The following is a 23,521-nucleotide window of genomic DNA, read 5'->3' as shown; positions in this document are numbered from 1 at the left end:
GAATTGTCTTGCTAGAAAACGGGTTTTCTGGAGTCATTTCTATCCAGCATTTTCATTAACATCAAGTTTCACTGTGTAGTGCTTAGATTCTCTTAAAAAGAGGCGTGGACTCAGCAGATTGCAAATGCGGCTGGCGCGGTGGAGCTGAACCTGTACTGGGGCAGACAGAGCTTGTTCTTGAGACGATAGGGACTAGTGCACGTGATTGTACTGTACTCTCGCTGAGGTCGCGGCAAGTCCTGAACTTTCTCATTTTTATTCAAAGGCAAAAATTGAAATGTAGGTGGTTCAGGTGGGGCAGCAGCGTCAGCATGCGTAGGCTGCAAAGGAGCAAGTAAAGGTTTATTCCAGGCAGAAAAGAGAAGAAAGAGAAAACGCAGCGTTTCGGCTGTGGAGTCTTCTTCAGGTGTGTGGTAATTTCAGAGGTGGAATTTATGTCAACCTAAATTAAAATTGATGTTAGGATACGACAAGGCACAGGTACATGTTTTCAGACTGGTGTGGGTGTTTATGCTGTTAGGAATTTTTATTTCCTTGATTTTAGCATAAGATGGGGCGTTAAACGCCCAAGTCCCCTTCCTGAAGCAAGAATCCAGACTGATCCGATTCGTGCCCTTCTGCCGACGTGACGCACGCACGATTGTAAGAAAGTTATGGGTACTGTCCATCCCGCGTTCATGGCTTTAAGAGGATAAAGGGGTTGATCTGTTCTTATTTCCGTGCGATGGGAAAAAATTAGGATTTCGAAGCGGAGTTTTTAACGTCCCCCACCCACAGTACACAGCACGACCGCGGGTGAGGAGAGAAAATTCGTGCCCTCCTCGTCCAGCAAGGAAATACGGACCGATCCCGCTTGTCCGCTGTACCTCGGGGTGAGCTGGAACGGGCAATGGGGAAAACTCGCTCGCTGTTTTGTATAATAGGCGGAATCTATTAGGGCTATAAATTGTAGAAGTCAGAGCCCCCCCACTCCCCCCCCGCCTCTCTGTCTCCCTCTCCGGTCTCCTCTGATTTGAATAGGGAGGAATCTGCGGAGAGCGGCTGTGTCTGCCAGCGCTCTTTTGTTCAGTAGCTCCGTGCTGCCGGCGAAGTACAGATCGGCTCTTCCCGCCGCCGATCCCCGCTCTCGTCCCCCGTGTGGCAGGACTTTTTTTGGTTTTCGGATCCGGCTCAAGCGTTTGAAGCCCAGAACGAAACCCCGGTTTTTGGACGCCCGCGTGTTGTTTTATTCCCACCCCCCTCCCTTCTTGATTGATTTGATTCGATTGATTGATTGACTGACGCATTTATTTTGAGGGAGGGAAAAGAAAAAGAAGAAGAATACATTCTGCACCGGTCATTGTTCTGTCGCCGAACGGTGCAGCACCATCTGATTTTTTTTCCTCCTCCTCGGCGTCCGCGCCGCCTCCGTCTCCAGCAGATGCGAGCGAGAGGGACCGCGGCACTTGAGCTGTTAGACTCCGCTCAGACCCGACTCCACTCCGCCCGGGGCCCCCGGACCCGAGCACACGCCGCGGCGGGCTCCGAACAAAGGTACGGACGTTGTGGGTTTTGTTCCTGTCAATTAGCTTCGGAGTTACTTGATTTTTATTCTATTTTTTTTTACCTCGCACGATTCCGCCGGCCTTGTGTCTGGTCTTTTTTGTTGTTTTTTTTATGTTTTCCGGGGGTGCAGATCTCTAAAAACGCCGGGGGGGAATCTTACGGAGCTACAGAGCTGCAGAACAGCTACCCCGTGCACAGCAGCGCAGCGTAGTGCTTTCGGCGGTCTTGAGAGGGCGGGTTGTGTGTTTGTGACTTTGCTTTCTAGTATCGGAATCTCGCTGGGTCTGCTGTAGATCGGGGACGCGCTTGGGTATTTTTTTAAAAGTTGCGCAAAACAAGTCGCGATAAAAAAAGATATATTTTGAGGTCCTGTTGGATGTTACTCAAATGGTTGAAATGTTATGCATGCGTTGTGCATACAGTCGTTTTCTCTTTTTTTACGTTGAATGTCTCGAAAGTTATGCCTGAGCTTCTTTTTTGCAAGCGACAGCTAGTTTAATTCTCGAATCCTGTATTTAAGGGTCGTAGTGGAGCCGGCGGCGTGTGGTACAGTGCAGCTGGGTGATTGTAGTGCTTCGGCAGTCGCCGGTCTTTTCCATAATTTATTTTATGAGCTGTGTGCATGGCAGAAGTAAGAAATCTAAAATCGTACAACTCAGTAGTATTCCGTGCTTACAGACGCCTGCTGAAATGTGTGTTTCCAAGTCCGATAGGATCTTTTTCTTTTTTCTAGCGTGCCAGCTGCAACCTTTGTCTTTAACTGCGGCGTTACAGCAGAATTCCTGCTACCCCGGCATCTACTGTGCAAACACCCTTTAATATACCTGGTTACATGCGGATTGATGCCAATATAACTTGAAACAAGATTAACATAATTGAACTCTCGCAATATATTTGAATGTACTGCACGATACGTGATGTGATATTACTAAAGCGTGTCTGAATGATGATATACCGCCGAGCCCAGAACTGCATCTCATGATCAGTGCAATTTTCTTGTCATTCCCCGAAGGAATGTTGTTTTTTTTTTAAGAGTGGTAGATTTAATTGAACGCTGACAACCTAGTTAAAGGGCCATCTGTCCCGATGGACAGACCCAGGGCAGTTACAGACAATTGCCTTAATATCGGAGGAGTTCTCGGGTGGCTGTGTGTTTTTTTTTTAATGTATTTAAATGGTGATTAAAAGGAAAACGTCAGCCGGAAGAATTGAGAGCGCCTCTGTTAAATATCTGCTGGTCTCAGTGACCGCAGACATCCTGCTAAAACGGAATCGGAGGGTTTAATGAGGAGTGAAAACCGACAGACTTAGCGTTTGTGCTATGTTTTAATTTGTTGAAACTTAGAAATCCGCATAAGTCCTGGGCAGATATCGAACACTTCGATATCCGTCTTCCCCAAGACCCGTCACATTCTTGCCTCGCATGGATTTTCCCCCTTTTTTCGGAGGAGGGAGATCTTACAGTACTGTCTTTGTTTTCTTCTGCGACCGACTTGCACACACGGAGTGTTAGAACACATCCAGTCGGTCCAGACTGCCAGAGTGATGGGATGGGGTAGGATACGTCGGTCCTGTCATCTCTAAAACACCGCTAGCACTCCCTTCATACTGTACGTCTGAGCTTGATGGAGCGCTCATTCTTGAACAGCAGGGTTTGCCAGCTGTCTGCCGGCAGAAAGCCTCAGTTTAGATGCGTAAAATCAGAAAAAAAAAACTTTGGGATCCCACGCAAGGCGCTCCGCCCCACCACTCCTCCTAATCAACAGAAGAAAGTTGCAAAGTTCATCCATAAGGTGAGGGTCTGGGACTGAAAACCAGCCCTCTCCAAGGGCAGCTTCTGAAGGTGTGAACGACCTGCGCGTCGGCAGAATGTGTCATTCGCTCCGTCAATATCTGTGGTTTCTCCCTTCAAGGACGTGGGTGCCTGTTCTTGCCCGCCCCAGTTCAGAGTTTGAGGCATTCATATGAGTGAAAAACAGAGCTTTCACTGGCCGCTTGTCAGACTTCATTGGGAGCCAAAATAAAGAAAGTATTAATAAAGGCAGAAGAATAACGGACGCAGCGCATTCTCTCCTGAGGCGTCCACACCACCCTTTCCCCTGGGTCAGAGATCAGATACAACTTCTCTCCCACTAAACCGATTACCACAGTAAACATTAAACCTAAATGGGGACATAGAATACAAAATGCTGAATACGGTAACACAAATTAAACGTCTCAAACCAGCATGACTAGATGGGCTGGCAGAATGACAGCTGTTTGTGGGCACAGAGAGGAAAGAGCGATTTGCGGAGCGCATAACAAACACACGTAAAAGCGCCTGCTTTATGGTTTCGAAGATTTTATTTATTGTTGCCTACTGGGGGCCTAACGAAATGACAGAATTGTTATGTAAAACAAACATAGTTAATTTGCAGTGAATCAGGCTTCTTCTGGAAGGAAATCGCCCATAAAACAATTCCGTGTTTTGCAAAGAGCTGAAAGCGATCCCCCACCGCCACCAGCTCCGTTTGTTCAAAAGAGGAAGCGCGCTGTCTGGCCTGCACACCCTTCAGCACATTTTCCGTATCTTCAGGGATAAATAAAATCGAGGAGACACCTGATTCCGTGAGGCTGAGAATCATTATCTACTGACTCGGATACCGACAAACAGCAGCTCAATTTTGATCTAACGGGAGATGTTCTCTTCGCGGTCCCCGGGCGGTGATAAATGAGACCTCTCTTTCTCCAGCTCACATCCTTACAGAGCCAGTGATTCGCTATCAATTAATCAGCCTTAGCCTGATTCCTCGAATCTTCCCGGGTGGCATATCTGCATGTGGCATCCTGAGAGGCTATAGGGACGCTGAACTGCTTTATCTATGGGCTTGTGCATTTCACAGACACCACAAAGGAGCAGCACAATGGAAACAGCTCTGCTTACAACCTGTTTGCTACCTTATGGTGCCTTATTTCAGCTTCTAATAATCCATGCATGCCGCTACAAAAGACAGACAAAGCCCCGCCATGAAACTAGACCGGCACAATTGTCATATTCATGAATTATCCCAGTGCTGCCGGCCATAGGAAAGAACTGTTTTGAAGTACAGTTACACGGGTTTGCTGTAATTCTATAAAACATTTTACCTACTTGACCTTTTAATGTAATATACTGTAACATCTAATTCGCCAATTTAACATGATCTCCCAACCGTTTTAATTCTCGTCTCTAACCGTATTTCTTCCGATGCCAAGGCTGAACAAAACGCCCATTCAAAACCGCGTGCGTCTCTTTCATTAAAGAAAAGATCCGGATTCTCAAATGGCGCTGTCTGTGTGCGTGTTTTCCAAAAGAAGTCATAATTCTGAATGGAAGCAATGTTATTTTAGAGGGTTCCTTTTGTACTGCAGCGTTAATGAGTTGAGATGTGGCCTTGGTCCAGCAACGCTCTCCAGAGCCTTTGTTTGTAAATGTAATTCTAACATGTTAAATGCGCTAAAATATAATTCTCGTCAGCTCTCCTGCTGGTTTGGGCTTTGAAGGTGCCATGCCAATCTGTCTTTTCTCTTCTCTTTGCGATGTGTAAAGATGTTACACATTGATATTGTCTCGTCATGGAGGCTTATGCAGTGAGATTCAGCAATAGAAGCAGAGCTACATGCATCTCCCCTGCAGGCTTGTGTCTTGAGTTCTGTGTGGCTGTGCACACAGGTCTAGGGCCTGCATTACTCGCCTTCATGACAGCCCTCGATGCGTGAGATCAGAGAGATGTTTTAATAGCTGTAATGAATGTTGAGCTGTGACTGCTCAGAGGAACAGGGGGCTTGACTAGTCTACTGGCAGACATGGTACAACCAACTGCAGGAGTAAACAGTACCAAGAGGTTAAGAGTTAGTTCCACCACTTCTTGAATGCTAAATGGGACTATATATATATAAAAATGATGGGTTGTGTTTCAAAAGAGACCTGACTTGGAGCACTCCGGTGAAAATGTGTGCATGTGTTTTTTTACAGTTATAAAATATTTTTAAAGCGTTGTGATTTGTCAGGTCCCGGTTATTGCGGCTTTGTGAGAATTTGCAATGTCATTTATTTTTCCTCATTTCTTTTTATAGTGCCAACTATAAATTGGGCAAATTGCTTGAGGGAAGGTATCGCGCACTGGGATAAAATCATTAAATTTAAAAGTTCTCCGACGATATTTTTAAAGCCGCCATAAAGATCGGAATTAAGCCCAGCCCGGTAATTAAACCAAAGTGTCGTTAAATATGTCTTCTCTTAGTAACTGAATCAGCTGCTCTTTGACAGATGCAGTCTAGTGCAAAAGTAAAATCTCCTTCCCAGGCTTTCAGCACTGGACAGTTCCAGCATCGGTCTTTATATGGGGCTTGTGTTCTGTGGCTGTTCAGCTTATGCATATTAAGTAAGCATTAGCTTTAAATAGGGTCCTAGACACACGTGGAATAAGTGTTTAATTACATTAATTGCTTTAAAGTGCATGATATGGTCACAATTTAATATTCTCTTCACAGTCAATCTACATTGGAGTTGATTAAGGGCTTTAGCATTAAAGAAACTGTTATTCACTGCTTCTTCTCTCATAGCCTCTGGTCTTTGGAGGTTAGAAACAGCTTTGTCTATGATGACTTGTTCCAAAGAGGAGGGTGTGTGGTGCTGCATCAATGGAGTTAAATCAGAGGTGTGATTTAAGAATTAAGTGTTTGGGACAAACGATATTTGGGTTGGGAGCCAACTGAGGTGCCAGAAAGGTCTAAAAATATAGAAGAAAGGTCTATATTTACAAACGGATATTTCAGCCTGTCCGTGTAACAAAACGGAAAACCCAGGGAGAGTTTCCTTTATAAACTGGAGCTCTGAAGGCATCAGGATATCTATTAAGGGCATTATAGAAATCCCTGATCCCATATGCGTTTTATTCCTAGGTAGTGCGAATCGGATTGATCTGTAAAACAATGAAAAGGCCGAACTGCTTTATCATTGAAATGTAATTAATTCCTTTCGAATCCCAGGAAACCTCAGTGCTTCTCAACTGTATCTGGTGCCTTTGTGCAAACGATCTTGCGAAACTCTTTGGTATCTTTCAAGTCAGGAGATATTAATTCCTAATTATTATCATTTTTTTCCAAATGATTCCAAGCCATGCTCATTAATATGCTAATAGAAGTTTTTCTAGCTCATGTGGGTTCTATTGAATTAAGATTAGTCTTTTATCTGATGATTATAAAAGCCTTTTAAAGATGTTTTTGATTCTCAAGATTGTTTTCTTTAGTTGAACAGAAAGTTAAGGAACTTGTACGGAGAGCTTGTGAAATGCAATTAACCCAAAGCTCAGCGCGCACTTCTTTGAAGGATTTCATAAGAAACAAGCGAACACCAACTTTTTGTCTGTTGTTGAAGTGAACTTTGTTCTTATGAAATGTGTGATTCAGGGAATGGTGGTCATGGTGTTGTCTTGGATCCAGAGTCCCAGTGCTGAGAGTATACAACTCCTTTAAAACCTCAATTGCCTTGATATGATTCTGTGTTCATTGATAACAGAGCAGTGACATGAAAATCCACTGTTCCTTCAAGAACAAACAGGACATGCTCCAAGGGTGCAGGTTGTTTCGTTTTGTGTTATATACTCACTTGAAATGAACTTGACATTGTTTAACAAGGTGCAAAAACCAAACAACATATGTTTCTCCAATGGGTGCGTTTCCTGCTTGTAGAGTTACTGAAGCTGTGTGACCTCCCCTTACATTGATATATGAGTCTGTGCCCTCAGTGCTGTCCAGGAAAGTGCAGCTTGTCTCATTGAACTACAGCTCAACTCTGCCAGACCACGTGGGACTGAAGAGCAGACTGGAAACCACACATCTCATTTCCCTCACAACATGCTCTAAGCCTTACTTTATCCCACAAGGATTTAGGAGATTCATATCTGAAGGCATGTTAGAAATTCCCAGATGGAAGGGACTTTTACACTCAAAGTAGATTGATAGTTTAAATGTCTTGGTCTCTCCGTTTCTGGATTTTTATTACAGGTGAGACTTTGTCATTCAGTGAGTGTCATGCAGTCTTTCTGCATGTGCTGCATGCGTTCTGTATGGAATGAGTTTTCTAATTCATGTACGCGAGCAATTTTAGAAAGAAAAAGGGATACATGCGATAACAGTTTGCATCTGCTGGAAATCCAGCTTGGTTTGAATGCATTGAGGGGTCAGGGAGCACATGTGTGCTAGAAATTAATGACAGTACTTGTGCAAAGATAAACCCCTTCCACTCTCTATAAATCATTCTAATAACAACAGTACTAATAATACATGGCATTTACAGTATGTCACACATTTCATGCCAAATGTACTTACAAATAGAGCCCTGAGTTTTTTTTTTTAAAAGCAGACAGGACCTCAGTTTAACATCTCATGCAAAGGAGAGCACCTCCTACAGCACAGTGTCGCCATACTGGGGTTCTGGAGGGAATTTAATGAATGGTAGATATGAGCTCCCCATACTGGTTTAGCCACACTACTTTGGGCAGCAACCAGGTTTACCTGGGAGGTCATAGATGTGTATACTGGATATCTCCATATATAATACACCAATAATTTAAAATATCCGTAGAGAAAGAATAACACGTACAGTGAATCCTGAAAATCTTTTGTCCTCCTCCTTTGACTTGCTCTGCTCTGCATGTGAGTGCAGACGTGACGTCAAAACCACAGTGAGGAAAGTCTAATTTGTTACTTCTTAACAAGATGTGTTCAGCCTCCGTACCGAAGCCCCAGCGTACTCTTCCCAAGAACACACCGTACACACCTGCAGAATACAAAACAAAAGCTCAGAGCAGGGCCCGTTTCCGGCCCTGTGCTTAAAGTGCTTTTTTCTTTTTTGTGCCAGGTTAGCGCTAATAACTGGCAGGGCTGTCCCATCTGAAATGAACTACCTTCCAGGTGAAATAAATAAATAATGGCATGAAAAAGTGAGCTGCAGGCTACAGTAGGGAGCTCCACACCGCTGAGGACTTTCCCTAATTAGCGGCGCGTGTTGAAAGACACCCTCATCTCCGCCCACGCGGCGCTGAGCTCGTCTTTGCCCTCTTTCATCCACGTACCTCATTAGGGCACACGATGCCTCCAAACGGCGGGTGCGACCCCTTGGTGACCTCGGACGGATCACACCTACAATCCCAGCCTCCCCTCTCCGTGCCACAGTGTCCGTGCCATGTGTTAATGTGCTTCTCCCACCCTTTCCCCTTATGTTTAGTTAAAAAGCCTGCCTCTGTTTGTACTGCGTTTTTAATTAGCTACTGCCCAGAGCTATAATTTTTTTTTTTGGTGTGGGATGCACGCTCCTAGGATGCAGAATCAGTTGCCATGCATATTGATCTCCGAGATAGTTCAGATGCGCAGAAGGAAACAATAATCGCACTTGCAGTTAAATATTTGACGGTTCAGAGGTATTATCTTTTGCAAGCACATCCAGTAGTGCTTTTAGCTCGGGGAAAGTCTGAGTCAGCAAAAGACAACCAAGCAGGGCGCAGGAACAATAATACAGGTGTCTAATGACTGTCCTTCCCTATCAGCAATCTTCTCACGGGAAGTAGGGTTTATTTTCATGTTTTTTTTTTTCCTCTTTGACCTTCAAAATTCAATTTGCATCCTGTCTGCCGGGAGTTGGCGATACTTAATTGGCCATCATCTCTCACACAACCCTCATTGTTTTCATGCAAAAACATCAGAGAAGGTTCTTTAACTTGACTTTTTGATGCATTGGAAGATGAGAATAATGAACGGCAATTATTTAGTAGTCCCTAGTCCTTCCCCCCCACCTCCCTGTTTTTCTTTTGATTTCTGTTTCCTGGCCCAGTTTTGAGGCTCGGGTGCAGTGCTACCCTCTGATGTCCTCACTCCATCCTGCAGACTCACTCTACTGCGTTACGCAGAAAGAGAGACAGCAGGCTGAGCCCCTCAGGGGTTCGAGTTTCAGGATCTGCGCAGGAGACGGAGGTGATTATTCAGAGCACAATTAATCTACCTCACCTTCCTCGGGCTCTTACTTTTCTTTAGAGGTTAATCTGGCAAGAGGAGGGAAAAAAACACAAGAAAAGGGAAACGATGCTCTGAATCCACAGCTCTAAAGACCTTGCAGCTTCTTTGCTGTGCAGTGATAGCTCAAGTGACAGCGTGGCTCTGCGTCCCAAAGGGTTTGCATACCTTGCAAAGGATTGGTGTTATTATATTACCCATTAACCGCTGTGACTTCAGAAGCTTTGCAATTTAACTGGCCAGACTGTATTAATTAATTATACTCTGTTTCTTAGGTAACACTAACAATTAGGGGAAAAAATGTTAACCTTTCCAGGTGGTGTAAGTCTTTCAGGAATATGAAAAAGACTAAAGGCTCAGGCTCGGAATACCATAGTTTGTTGTAGGTAAAACACATGACCCCCAGTTTTTTTTAGCATTGCTGCCTCGCAGTGCTGGGGCCCTGGGTTCAATTCCAGACCCGAGTTGTTGTCTGGGTGGAGTTTGCATGTTCTTCCATGTTCATGTGGGTTTCCTCCAGGTGCTTCAGTTTCCTCCCACGTGTTGAAAGACATGTTGATAGGTTAATCGGCATCTGGGAAAATTAGCCCTAGTAAGAGTGTGTGTGTGCCCTGTGGTTGGCATCCCTCCTAAGGTATATCCTGCTTGTGCCCATTGCTTGCCAGGATAGGTGCTGTTTCCCCCCACATTCCAGTACTGGATAAATGTATATTATTATTAACACTTCATTAATCATTATTAAAATGAATATTTTCCCTGCTTTAGCCATTGTATTATTGCTGAGTGCTTGATGCGGGCACAGTGCCGGCAGGCTCTGTCATGTGGTTTATCCAAGAGAGGGGCAGAATCCCAGTGGGAGCTCAACTTTGCATTTTTTTTTTCCTCAGATAAATGATGTGTTTGCTTTCTGGCTTTCTGCGAGCCGAGTTGTGATTTTAAAAGGCCAGCGAGGTTGCAATGAAAACTGGGGGTGTGGTGGCTGTTAGGCTCTGTTCTTTCTGGGGAAAGGAAGGCAGGGAATTTACATTGGGGGGTTGGAGGGGAGAGGTGACTCTTGGTCACAGGTCACAGGTTAGAGGACCAGATACCGTGCACCATCAATATTTAATAAACCGCAAGGTGCTCTCGTTCAACACCTGATGCAGGAAAGGCTCAGTGTAGCAAAATCTGAGCACTTTTTTATATTTTAAATGATATCTTTTTAGATTTTTCTTTAGAAAGCTAGTGACTCACGAGCAAACGGGTTTTATGGGCCAAATGGCCTCTTGTCACTTATAACCCTTCTCTTGTTATTATTGGATGTGCTTAGCACCACTCGTCCTGTTTCTCTTCGAAAGTTTAATTGTCTCGTCCTGGGAATAATGCGTTGCAACAAGAGGATTAAAGTGTTATGTCATGAATTCTAAGCTATGTGTTCCGATGTGATTCTTCGCTAAATGAAGTAACAAATGAAGCAACAGCAACAGAAACAAATCTGTGCTACTTGTAATCTTAAAAATGAAGCGACAGGCCTTTTACATGACTGTTTTGCAAAGGAACACTATCAAACAGTTAAAAATCGGCAGTGCAAAGGATCCTGCATTGTGAGTAATGTGAACGTTTTGAGCTCGCCATGGAAAGCATTGTAAATGTATGCCCTTATGATATATACTTGTATGTTTGCAGCCTATACAACACAAGATCCAGGCCGTTACATCTACTGCTGCCTTTTTCGTCAGCTCTAACCACTGCTCTGAGTCTCAGCCTGCTCTTTCTCCCTTAATAAGACAACAACACAATGACATTTTTAAAGTGTTGTATTAATCTTTCAAAATGTTGTTTGCAGAGTCCCCCTAGGCACTTCAAATGTTTCCTTATGATTTGGTAATATTGCATATTTCCTCTTGTTTTATTTTACATTTTTCAACGCACTGGAGTGAAATTACGCCACGGAAAAGGCCTTTATTAATATACCCCGATGACCATGCTGTTACTTTGTCCAGAATGTAAATGATGAATAAAACCCTTTAAAGCAAGTTATGACTGAATGTGTAATAAGGCGGTATCAATCTTTGATTCAGCTGTATAGCCTACAGTGGCTGGGCCATGCACATGATAAGTAGTAGCAGCAGTAATACCCTGTGTGAATGTTCGGTACCACCGTCAGCCCCTGTAATAAAGCACGTGGTCCTGAACACGATGGTCAACTGAAGCCCAATGTAGGTTTGAAAATCAATCCAAATTTTGTCCCAGACACAGGCTCCTATCTTAGCACATGATGACACAGGGATGGGGATAACAGCGGCCACCCAGTAGTAATAATTGAAGAATTATATGGGAGGAAAGGATCGGTGCAATTGCAGATGATCCTCCAGAGTGATCATCCACTCTCATTCACCTGTGGGATGTGCAGTGGCCATTCAGCACCAGCAGATCAGGTGGAAGAGTGAGAAACTGAATTAAGGGGGAACTTTAGGGAGGCCAGATTTTACAAGACCAGATTAGAATTTAGCCAGGACACCAGGGCTGCCATTCTTACTTTTAGGACGAGTTCCATTGGATCTTCAATGACCAGTTCATTAGAACCTCGTTTTTAACTAGGACAGCACCTCCTACAGCACTGTCCCTTGTCCTCATACTGGGGGCATTGGTTTGGAAATTGTGGTCCAAAGCAGCCAGCGCCCCCCTACAGGCCCACCAAACATCAGTGACAGATTTAGTCATTTGCAATTGATGAGGGGGGTCATGGCTAAGATTGTACTATGGGTCTGCCAGACAGGGACTCGCAAGTGGCTTAACCAGTTAAGGACCTCTCTCTGAGACATGTCCCTATGTCAGTCTTGACTGTGTCACCACAGTGCTACCTTAGTGCTATACAAGTTGACCAAGAATCACTGGGGTGTGGCAGGCCTGGGCAGACAAGGCTGTCCTTGGCTTGCCACACAGCAGTGATCCCTGAGAGTCCAGAGGGCACCTAGGAGCTTGCACTGACATAGATGTACCTGCAGGTGGCGCTCCATCTCCCCTAAGACACTGAGACTCGCAGTGTTTCCCAAGCTCAGCAGCTAAAGCAGTGGGTGTATCAGAGGCTGGTGTGTCTGAGCCCTTGCTCCCCTGTAATGAGGTCACAGGGTCAAAGTGATGAGATGAGCTAATTTAACTGGCTGAGGTACAAACTCAAAAAAGTTTCCAATTACACAAAGAAATACTTGCGATATTGACTTGGCATTGCCTTGTTTCTAAGATTATAATTACCATGTTTTGTGGAACATTTGTTTATGCTTTCTGATGCGAGAAACAGTGAGCTGTCCACGCTGTGGGATCAGGGGAATATTTATCGGGAGGACTGGGTCCCCAGGGCCTGTGCTTTGCCTTCAGTGGGGGGGTTCTTAGGGGCTCTTATTTTTTCCAATTGGGCAGTGAGCCTGACCTGTATATTGACCAAGTGAACCCAAAGGCTTGTTCCACCGCAGCAAAGCCACCTTCTGAAGTAAATCTGCAGTTGTAGTTAAAGCCAGCGATAATGTCTAGCAGGACTAGAAAATGCTTTGTTATTAATTAATTTATGATGCACGAAACATCAGTAAAATCCCGGACAGTTCCTCAAGGAACAGAACAGTTGGCTATACTGACAAGACGGCATTAATCAGGCCTGTAAAAGCTGAACTGTTTCAGTGAAAGAACGTGATCCTGTAGCTCATAACTCCCAGCCAGGAACTGGAAGAGTCAATAGGGGAGGAAACAAAAAAAACACAAGTTCTTGTTTTTCCAAAAGCACAGAACAAAACGTTTTTTGTGTGGCATTCACTGATGCTTACATCCGGACTAGGTGTGAGGAATGGTCTGGAACATCTGGATGTAGAGTTCTACAGTAACCATGGAGATCTAGACATCTATGCCTGCAACTTGAAGCCTGACAGAACCATTGTTCCCGATCTTGTTCATATAATTCAATGGTAGCCATTAATAGGCATTAGTTCCCTCAACATGAGGTAAATATCTTCAGTCTGTTATTGATGCAGTGTCTTTCCTGCATTGCCTGATCTTATCATATTGCTTGGTCTGTTTTGCCTTCTTTAACTGGTCGTCCTCTAACTGCACAATCATACTTCTTGGATTTTACTTGCCCCAGAAAAGAGAGAATTTGCCAGGTGACGCGTTTCCGGTTTTCAGTCTGACTGACAGCACTCACCCCCTCATCCAGAGAACGTCACACCTGACAGAGTCAACAAGGTATACAGTACCATGTGGGGCTCTGCTTGGCATTGTGATCCGACGGCCTCCCAGTGAACTTATCCAGACGCTGGCGATGCCTCCCGGCTCCGTGTCATTTTTTTAAAAACCACATTGCGTCGTTGGACAGCCTGACCAGATCTGAAATAAAGCAGTGAGGGCGTGTTATGTACAGAAAAGACAGCAGCCACTTTAAACCACAGACCCTACCTTTACTGAACATCCTGTGCTCATCAGCAGGAGAGTAATGGTTTTGAATAACCTAGCTTATATTGTGTGTCTGATGAGAATCTTTAATGAGACGCAAGAAGAATCCTGTTCCCCGTTTTTCCCTTTCCAGTGCAAGTGGCATGTAAGGATTGATTAAGGGGTGGCAACGCGAAGATTACAGAACCCGTTGACACAGGAAATGTGCAGCATTGTGTGCTTGGGTACATCTCAACCTTTTGTGAGGTGTTTAAGCTGAAGGTCGCAGTAATTTTATAGTGATTATTCAAACTCCCCTGTTAAACGTATTGATGACCTACTACAAAAGCAGGACAATGGATAATCAAGTGCTTAAAGAATGAAACCATGTTATTTCAGATCACTCTTGTTGCAGAGGCATTTTTTAAATATGAATGAAGCTGCTTTCCCTATCCTGCTAAGCAAGAATGAATAATTGCATTCTTCTGATCAAGGATTATGCATGTGCTCTTATGAATGTACAGCTGCTAAGTGCTTTAATTATGCTGTAGGTAAGAAGATATTGCATAGATCACGACTGGAATCTGCAATGATTTGATTACAGTCACAATTATGGTCTAGCAGACAACTGGGATTTTAATTTGAATTTGGATGCTTTTGATGTTGTTATTTGAACCACCTCCATGACAATAAATATTTCTCCAGTGGTCACACAGTGTGATTCTTGCCTGCATGATTTTTAAATTGTACAGAAAGTGAACCAGTTCATGATCTCTGGGAAATGTGTGCTGCAATCCTTTCCAAGTGCAAAGAAAATGTAGGCCAGTATATGTGTGTGCTCTTGGCAAAAGGATGAAGATCTTAAAACAGATCAGGAAGTCGAAGAATTGGGACAAAACAGGACATTCCTTTGTCTTCCTTGGCTTCTCAGTGGTATTAAGCAGATGACTCAATTCTAGTAAAGCAGTTGTACAAGGCTGTGGAAGGTGAGAAGGTCATTTTCGTTACAGACCCAAGGCCTGCTCCGCACCAGCAGGTGTGGAACGGTACCATTTCACTTTAGCTTCTGACTTGTGCTCAAGTACTATTGAAAGAAGAAGGTAAGAAGGTAGTGGTGATTTTTCTAAAAATTTTAAAAAGGCGCTTTTTGAAAATGTTTTCATCAGGGGTGCAGTGGAAGTCTGTGATTAATAATGGAAGACCAGTTACTAGGAGAGCCTGTGCTTTTTGAGCATAGTTTGAAATCTCGCCTGCTAAAACGCCACCTCTGGTACGATGGTTCTCAGGTGTACAGTAAATTTACTGCGAGTCTTCAAGAGAACAGCTCGTATCAATGAAATATCCGCCGTGTTAACTAACAGAAATAAGAGTTCAGGTATTAATAGCTCGCTGTTGAAAGGCAGTATTCCAGGCACAAAGAGAAGAAATGAAGCCAGGAAGGTTGTCTGTGTTCCATCGCTACATATTGTGCAAAACTAATTGTTAACATTTATTGAAAGTTGTGGCAGTACAATTTCTGGCAGAGATATCTTGCACTAACAGACAGATCGAAGACAGGTGGACAACAGAAAATCACGGTAAACACATGTATATCACAGTCTACCAAATAACAGCAAAATGCACATGAATTAGATCACTCCTTCTACTGATAAGATATGAAACGGCATAGCTGATGAAAGCACGTCTGACTGAGATGGGGCTGGAAATGCCTGGCTTTGTTAGAATGACACTGGTGGAAACACAGCCTCTTTGTGTAGGCTCTTCTTTAGATAACACCAACAGGAGTTCCTCGAGGTCACTAAATTGAAGTCGAGGGACAAAGCAGCTCATCGATCTGCTGAGAGAGAGAGAGGCAGGGAGAAACTGGGGCTGAAGTCGCTCGGATGTCCTGAAACGGACCAGATGGACCGAGCGAGACAATGTGACAGCTGGGCTGTCCCACACCTTAACAATTTGTTTAACGTTTCCCCCCCCCCCCCACTCCCTTTTCCGACAAGCCCTCGACGTTGATAAATGTCTGAGGGCGTGCATCTGATATATATATTTTTTAGTCTCTAATTGATTTACGGCTTTCTGTGAACTATCTGTTTAAATTCAATTACGCGCTGCTGTGGGGCTGCAGGGCTGGCTTGCAAGGAAAGGACCCGGGGCACTGGAAGAACAGAGCTTTCCTGTAAACCGAGGAGACAGCCGAGGTGCGGGGAAATGAATGCTCTGCTGCTTGGCGGAGTTAGATTTCATTAAGATGGAATAGATTTGTGAAGGTGGGCTCTTGTGCCTTGCGAGTATTCTGCTAGGCTGAACGACAAGATGGGAATTGCTGAGTAAGTATAATTGAAAGCTGCTCCAAATAAATAAAGAATAATACTAGGAAGTTTTTGTTATTACATATAATTCCAAGTTATCAGCAGGCAGGAAAGGAGAGAGAGAAAGACGGGTAACAGTTGTTCAATAATCCATTAACATTGCATTTGGCATTTCGTAGCCCAGATAATAGAAGTTGAGGTGTCTTGCCAATCAGCTAAAATCATGTTGTGGGGAAAATGAATGCTGTTGCTTGACCAGCATAGATTGAGCATTGCTATATTGCCCTGCAGCTCGCAGCTCACTGAAGCTCTGCAGTGTGAGCCTGGTCAGTGCCAGGATGGGAGACCTCCTGGGAAAGCTGAGGCTGCTGCTGGAAGAGGTGTTTGTGGGACCAGTAGGGGGGCGCTCAACCTGCGGTCTGTGTGGGTCCTAATTCCCCAGTATACTGACAGGCGCCTGTAAAAAGGCGCCGTCTTTCAGATGAGACGTACTGTAAAACCGAGGTCCTGTCTCTCTGTGGTCATTAAAAATCCCAGGGTGTTTCTCGAAAAGAGTAGGGGTGTTACCCTGGTGTTCTGGCCAAATTTCCCCCTGGCCTTTACCCATCATGACCTCCTATTATTCCCCATCTCTGAACTGGCTTCATCACCCTGCTCTCCTCCCCACTGTGGAGGGAGGGTTCTGGCGCACTATGGCTGCCGTCACATCATCCAGGTGGGGCTACACACTGGTGATGGTGGAGGGGATCCCCAATACCTGTAAAGCGCTTTGAGGGAAGTGTCCACATAAGCAGTATATAAGTGTAAGTATTTCTTTAAATGAGGAACGTTGAAGACGAGAGATAAATTAATGCAAAGGCATCAGGTAGGTGGCGGTCTGTAGGTTGTCTGTCCAATCCCTCTGTTGTCCAGCAGGCACACACTCTTTAGCAGAGCTCCAAGCAGAGACCGCAAGCCAAACAGATACAGTTATTTTGTTCTCTGGACAGTATTAAACCCATTTGAGTTGAATTGATTCCCTCCCCCCCTCCCCACTCATCAGAAATTGACCTTAGAACTTTTTTTTTGTGATATCGCAGCAGATGTTCCCGAGAGTGGGTTTGAAAAACTGGATGAGACAGGCAGCTGTCAAAGGGCAGCCACGGCTTGCAAAAATATTCATTAAAAAACATAACGACATCAACAACAACAACAACCCCCAAAAAAAAATTCCTAAACCTATTTTTCCTGTATAAATTCCGCCGCATGCTTGATTGAAGCTGACGTGGGGAGATGTGTTGCTGGTAAAGAGGGGGCAAGGAGGGTGTAGATGTTTGATAAGCTGTCCAAACCGCCTCTCGCTTGGCGCTCGGCTCTCGCTGGTCGCCAGAAGAGCTCTCTCCGTCACTGTACAGACCATCCACCCCCCCCTGACCCCCCCACAGCTCATATTGCTGTTCCTGCGCCCTCCACAAACCCATGATGGCAACATCTGCCGAATTTCATGACTCATTAATTGCTTTAAGTGTGATTATTTAACAAGCAAACATATTTAAAAACAACCAGAGGGGGAGAGAGCGTAGCAGGATGCCTGAAGGATGTTTCTTTTATCTTTTATTCCACCTCCTCTCTGAATGTCTCTTTGCTCTCTCTCTCTCTCCTCCGTCTGCGCAAGACCCTGTTGCTGTCACTCCCTCCATCCTCGTCTGTCACATTCGGTTCTCTAGGCCTCTCTGCTCCCCCGCCGGAAAACTCTTGGGAGTCAGTCGTTCCCGTTTTCTCCAAGAACTCTCCGGTTCTCTTCTCTCCCTCTCTGTGCAAACTCTGCATTCTTCCTCTTCTCTCCCACTTTCCTCACAAGGGGAAATCAACCACTCTTTTTGTCTTGTAACTCTTTCTAACTGTGCATCTTTGGCATCTTTCTCACTGTGCGACTTGGCTGGGTCTTATGACACTGTGGCCAGTCTGAAAAAGGCACAACGGCCTTAAAGAGATGTGGTTTGGGGAAGCAGCTCCTCATGAACTTTTACCACAGCACCATAGAAAGCGTCCTCACTAGTGGCATCGCTGTGTGGTACAGCAGTATTACCAGGCATGACAGAGATGCACTACAAAGGCTTGTGCAACGGCACATACTGTAGGATTATAGGATGTGATTGACCATCAATCTGTGAGCTTCACACCACTTGTTGTCGCAATAAAGCCCCATCCATCATTCAGGATCCCAACCATCACGGCCACAAACTCTTCTCCCCCCTGCGCTCTGGCCAGTGGTACCGCACTGTTAGAGCACTGAGCACGAGACTCAAGAACTGCTTCTACCCTACTGCAGTGCACTCAATACAAATCTGCATTCTGCACTTTTTACATGGTCTGCTACTTTTCTTTCTCACTACTATGTATTTATTGTCCCACAACATAGTTATTGTTCCTGTTGTTATTATTTATTATGTTGGTAATGTACATTGCAGACATTGTGTGGTGTTGTCTGCTGTACTGTGTGTGTCCCGAGAGATCAGTGTGAGTAAGAATTCCAATATACTTCTACATATGGCAATGACTCCTCTACTCTCTACTTCTCTACTCATCTCTGCCTGGAATAAAGCCTGCTATTGCAAAACACTGGGACAAACTCCCAGGCAGGGCCAGCTGTGCTCTGTGAGAGCTACAGGGCATTTAGGATAATCTCTAGACTGCTGAATCGAACAGTTTGCCTGCTTTAGGGCTAAAAACTAACTTGTTCCAAGTGTTTAGAAATGAGCGATTTAGCTCTGAAGGAGCAGGACTGGCCACCTCTGATTTTTTGCTTTGTCTTCATGTTTTTTTAGCCAGAAAAGGAAACTGAAACTCAATGTCTTGGCAGCAAAGACTTTGATGTGAGTATTATCGCTCTGATGCACCCCTAAGAGTCACACTCGCAGCCACAAGGACAAACAAGAAATAGTAGCATGAGCCCCCTTAACTTTGCATAAGCATTTCTAACGGCTTCATGTTTTGTAACATTGTCTCTACCGATAGCAAAGCAGGTAGTTGATCTTGTCTTCAAAAATGCCACTCAGGTGTGTTGGGTTTCCTGTGGTTGCGGGCTGCTCACCCATACTGTATTGGATCTCACGTGTCGCTATTTCCCGTCCATCTCTCTCCCCTCCCTTCCTCCGTTAACAACCCCTCATCTTTCCCTTTGTCCAGCCCTGCCTAGACCTCCCCGCTCCCCAGCTCCTCCAGTCTCTGCTCCTTCTGTTGACCTACACGGCCTTGAATAACGTGGTCTCAGAGGTCTGGTTCACAGCCAGAGCCCACCGTGGTCTTTGGTCTCGAGACTCAGTATTTGTCCTTCTACCTAAATTACCATTGGAGCCTTTAAGTTAAGGAGGTCATCAAAAATGTTTTCAAACCTTTTTTTTGGGTTAGGATGTATCGTGTCGTTTTATAGGCTCTGCTCTGCTTTTGGCACTTTCACTGTAAAGAGCTTTGCAGTGTTTCGAACACAAAAGGCACTGTGTCAAATTATCGGAAGCTGTGGTAGTGGGTGAACCGTTAATTAGGGGAGCAGGGCTACTGTGATCTTTCCGTATTGATAAAATTGCGAAGCGGGTGTATTTTATTGTTCTTCTCTTGATCTGCTGCCTCCCCCAACACTACACTACACACACACACACACCCGCGCTCCCCCTCCGAGTTCTGTTCAGTCGTGAACACATCCAGCCAGTGAGATGTTATTACCAATCCGGCTGGTAATTGCATTTTAAGGGATGATTAAAACAAAAGCAGCCTTTCACCACTGGAAACGCATTACCAGGGCCTCCCCAGCTCCCCAGAGGCTCGTAAAAGCAATATGAAAGTTAAGTCTTATTAAAACAGTGCTGCTGGCGGCTCCCTGCCTTGGCTGCGGTCTCCCGGCTCTCCTCCCTTGATTGGCTGACTCGCCCGTTCCCGACAAGAGACAATTCCCGTCTCCCCCGCGTGGTGGCTAGTTGGATGGGCTTCTCTCCTCGCTGCTCGGGTCAGGGCCTCAGATAATCAAGAGCGCGTGATGAGGCAGCAGTATTCATTTTGTCTGGGGAGAGGTAATTTGCCGGTCCCCATTCCTAACCGTTGTTTCTCCCCCATTACAATCACTTAAAGTCTCACACCGAGGGAAGAGCAATGCTCCTGCATCAGACTCTCAAGGCCAAACCAAAGGTACAGCGCCACTTTATAACTCCGTTCATATCTCAATATCAGGCACAATTTCCAGGGTTGATCGCCTGTAATGATTAATAATCCATTTCTTGTAATTCTCGAAGGCTGTAGGTTGAAGTCCTTGCACAGCTTGAGCCGAGGGGAGTTTTGGGGAGGTGAGGTTTTCCAGAGTGAAGAAATAAATCCACTCGTAGATACATTTTAAGAGTAGCTTATTTAATTTGTCAGGGCTTTTATTTGATAGAAAGAATTGGTTGGGTGTTAATGTTCTTATCCATTGTTTTTTTTTTTCTGCCTATGGAGATAGTGCCTTTGGTCTGGGGGGAAAAAAATGCCCTATTTAGTACAAATTTGATTAAGCTGATGCACAACCGCGTTCGAATTCAAAAGAGCTTACGAGATCACTTCAGTACAGTGTCGCCAAAGTGACCAATAAATCAAACTTGTGATGACGTGCACATCAGTAATTCCAATATCACTGGGGTTTTCCTACTGGCTCATCTGATAAAGGCACTGGGACCAGCACAGATTGAGCTCTGTGATCTAGGAGTCACAGGTTCGAGTCTGCATTGTGTCCCTAGCTGACTTCCCCATGCGCGGTTGTACACTTCATATCTGTGGGAGGTGGGAGGCCATGGCATGGCATGAACCAGAGGGAGAACATGCAAACTCCACACAGACAGGAGCTCCCAGGCTGAAACAAACCCAGGACTTTGGAGATGTGGAGCTGCAGTGTTACCCATCATGTGGCCTGTATAGATATTTTGTATATACATTATTGGTTGTTTGCTTAGCACAGTCTTATGCCTCTTCTTTTGTTCCTGCAGTCATCACAGTTTGTTCTCCGAATGATAACTGCTTTGAAAGGCATGTCCTTGGAATTCAATCTGTCCCTTTGCAGTACCAAACCAGGGCCCAGCTTCTGTCACCCAGCAGGCCAATCAATATCAGTCTAGGCAGCTGGAATTGGGGTGATATAGCAGAATTATCTTAAGGTTGCTTCTGTCACTTACTTTTCTAGAAAAGGTTGCTATTGATCTAACCACGCTCACCAACACAACTGTGACAGGCAACTTAGCTGTGGGATGCCAACATCTAATGGTGTGTAAGTGCATTTTTGTTTTAAAGTACCTGCTGAAACCCTGTGTGCACTGACAGGTTAACTTTAATCTGCTCATCTGCTCCTTCTCTGATCTTGGGGGGGAAAAAAAACCTTTTTGCAGAAGGGTGGAAAAAGAAATTGTTGCTTTCCTCACAAGGTCCAAGTGCAGGGCGGGAAGAAATGATTTTGCCTTGTTAGGAAGTCAGTTCACTGGCACCATGAAGGTTTCTTTAAGGCTTGGTTCAGTTCCTGTCTCTTCAGCTTCCTTCCAGAACCAAGCACCAAGCAAGTCATGCCAATAATACAAAGGTGCACAAAAACAGAGAGGCTGGTGTCATCAGCTACATATAAACAGCCCTGACATTTTTCATCAGAAATTCTGTTTTCTAGTTTCTTTGCTAATGGCACTGTTAGTGTGCATCTCCCCTAATACCTGGTACATTATCAGGGAAAAGGAAAAAACCAGCAACAACTGCACAATCTATACCCAGATCACATACTGCTGAAGGGAAGAGCAACATTAAACACAATCAGAGAGGATGAAAACAGATAATGCTCCTTACCAACAGGCAGGGTAATGCAATCCTCTCCTGTGTAATTGACAGACCCTTTCAGCACTGGGGCGGTAATGTGTCAGTGTTTTTAAGAGCCCATCTCTCTTAATTGTGACGCCTCACACACGCACAGCAGTGAGTCCTCATTATTATGCTGTTTGATTTAAAATGCAAATGGCAGACTGTTATTGCATGCATCTTCAGCGCTGGACAGGGAAATAAAAAAATTGCTCCCCAGTGCAGCATCTCCCCCAGATGGTTCTTTTGCGGTGATGTACAGCACAGCTGGCAAAATGAAAACTCATCACTCAGTCAGGGAGCTCTTGAAGGGATCCTTAACACCGCGACTGAAGGTCAGACATGCACAGAGCGCATTAGAAAATTTATAGGTACTTAAGGTGTAAGTTAGCATCATCTGTAAAGACAGTTTCATGTTTTCATGGGGCTTGTAAAGCAGCTGCCTATCACTGTATGCTGGGTTGTTAACACTGGTAGAAGCACACCAAAGTACGCAGTATAAAAGATTGATGAAAATGGACCGAAATATATCTCCGGCGCCAACAAATATTTGCAGTTTTACAGTCGTTCTCGTGCCTTGGCAATTCAGAAAAGAGCTTGCCCAGGATCTTTGTTCGCTGCATGCGAGGAGATTATCATGTTCGAACAAGTGAAGGCCTTTTGAAATAAAGTTCGCCGCAGTGAAGCTATAAACTTTGGGGAGAGAGTTGTAAAGGTGCCGGATTGTCCTGCAAATGTACTGCACAAACCGCATTTACAGGGCGATTTGCCCATCTGCCTTATGGATGATGTGCACAGACCAATGGCTCTCTCAGCAGGAAGACTCTTGATGCAGCGTGCCAGAGCACAGCTCTCTCCACTGTCATTATCCTCTTTTTTGTTGTTTTTTTTTCCATTCCTGAAGAGCTTGTACGGAGAAAACGATCACCTTGGCAATGCACTGTTTTTTTTTTTTGCCCTGGTCTGAGAATGGGGAAAAAAAGACACCATAAAGGATAATATGGGGGAGGGACAGCAAGCATGGGCTACTGATGCTTAATCTGATCATTAGATATGCAGATGCACCGGTGTGCTGGTGACTCACTCTGACTGCTGCATCACCCTGATCTGGGTAACAAATCAGAGTAAAATCACAGTCCTTACAAAAACAAAGCAGTGTCACTGAACACCACTGGTCTACATTCCACATAGTCTGTCACTCCACATTGACAGACAGTTCTGTGTGGAAAAAACATGGAAATCCATAATCGCAAGATTACTGTAGTATCCACTGGTAGGCCCCGTCTTTTCCTTCAATCAGCTCTGACGTTGCCCTTAACCGTAGATGTCGCAAAGGATGGTATTTTATAGGTGACGCAAAGTCTCTTCAGCATAAGAACAGACCAGTTAGACAAGAGGAAAATCAG

The 23,521-nt window shown here is 44.7% G+C and overlaps 1 protein-coding gene across 1 annotated transcript in view; it reads left to right on the top strand.

The window, feature by feature from the left end:
- Positions 1–987: 987 nt before the first annotated feature.
- The window catches only part of ncanb (neurocan b), a 102,904-nt gene continuing 80,370 nt past the window's right edge, over positions 988–23,521 (top strand). The window contains exon 1 of the mRNA XM_088622352.1: positions 988–1,533. Coding sequence (XP_088478478.1) covers positions 1,421–1,533 — 113 coding nt within the window. The 5' untranslated portion in view covers positions 988–1,420. The remainder of the gene's footprint in view (positions 1,534–23,521) is intronic.

Source organism: Lepisosteus platostomus, chromosome 27, assembly GCF_059453375.1.
Source record: "Lepisosteus platostomus isolate fLepPlt1 chromosome 27, fLepPlt1.hap1, whole genome shotgun sequence".
Taxonomy (NCBI): Eukaryota; Metazoa; Chordata; class Actinopteri; order Semionotiformes; family Lepisosteidae; genus Lepisosteus; species Lepisosteus platostomus.
This window is presented reverse-complemented; position numbering and strand designations above follow the sequence as displayed.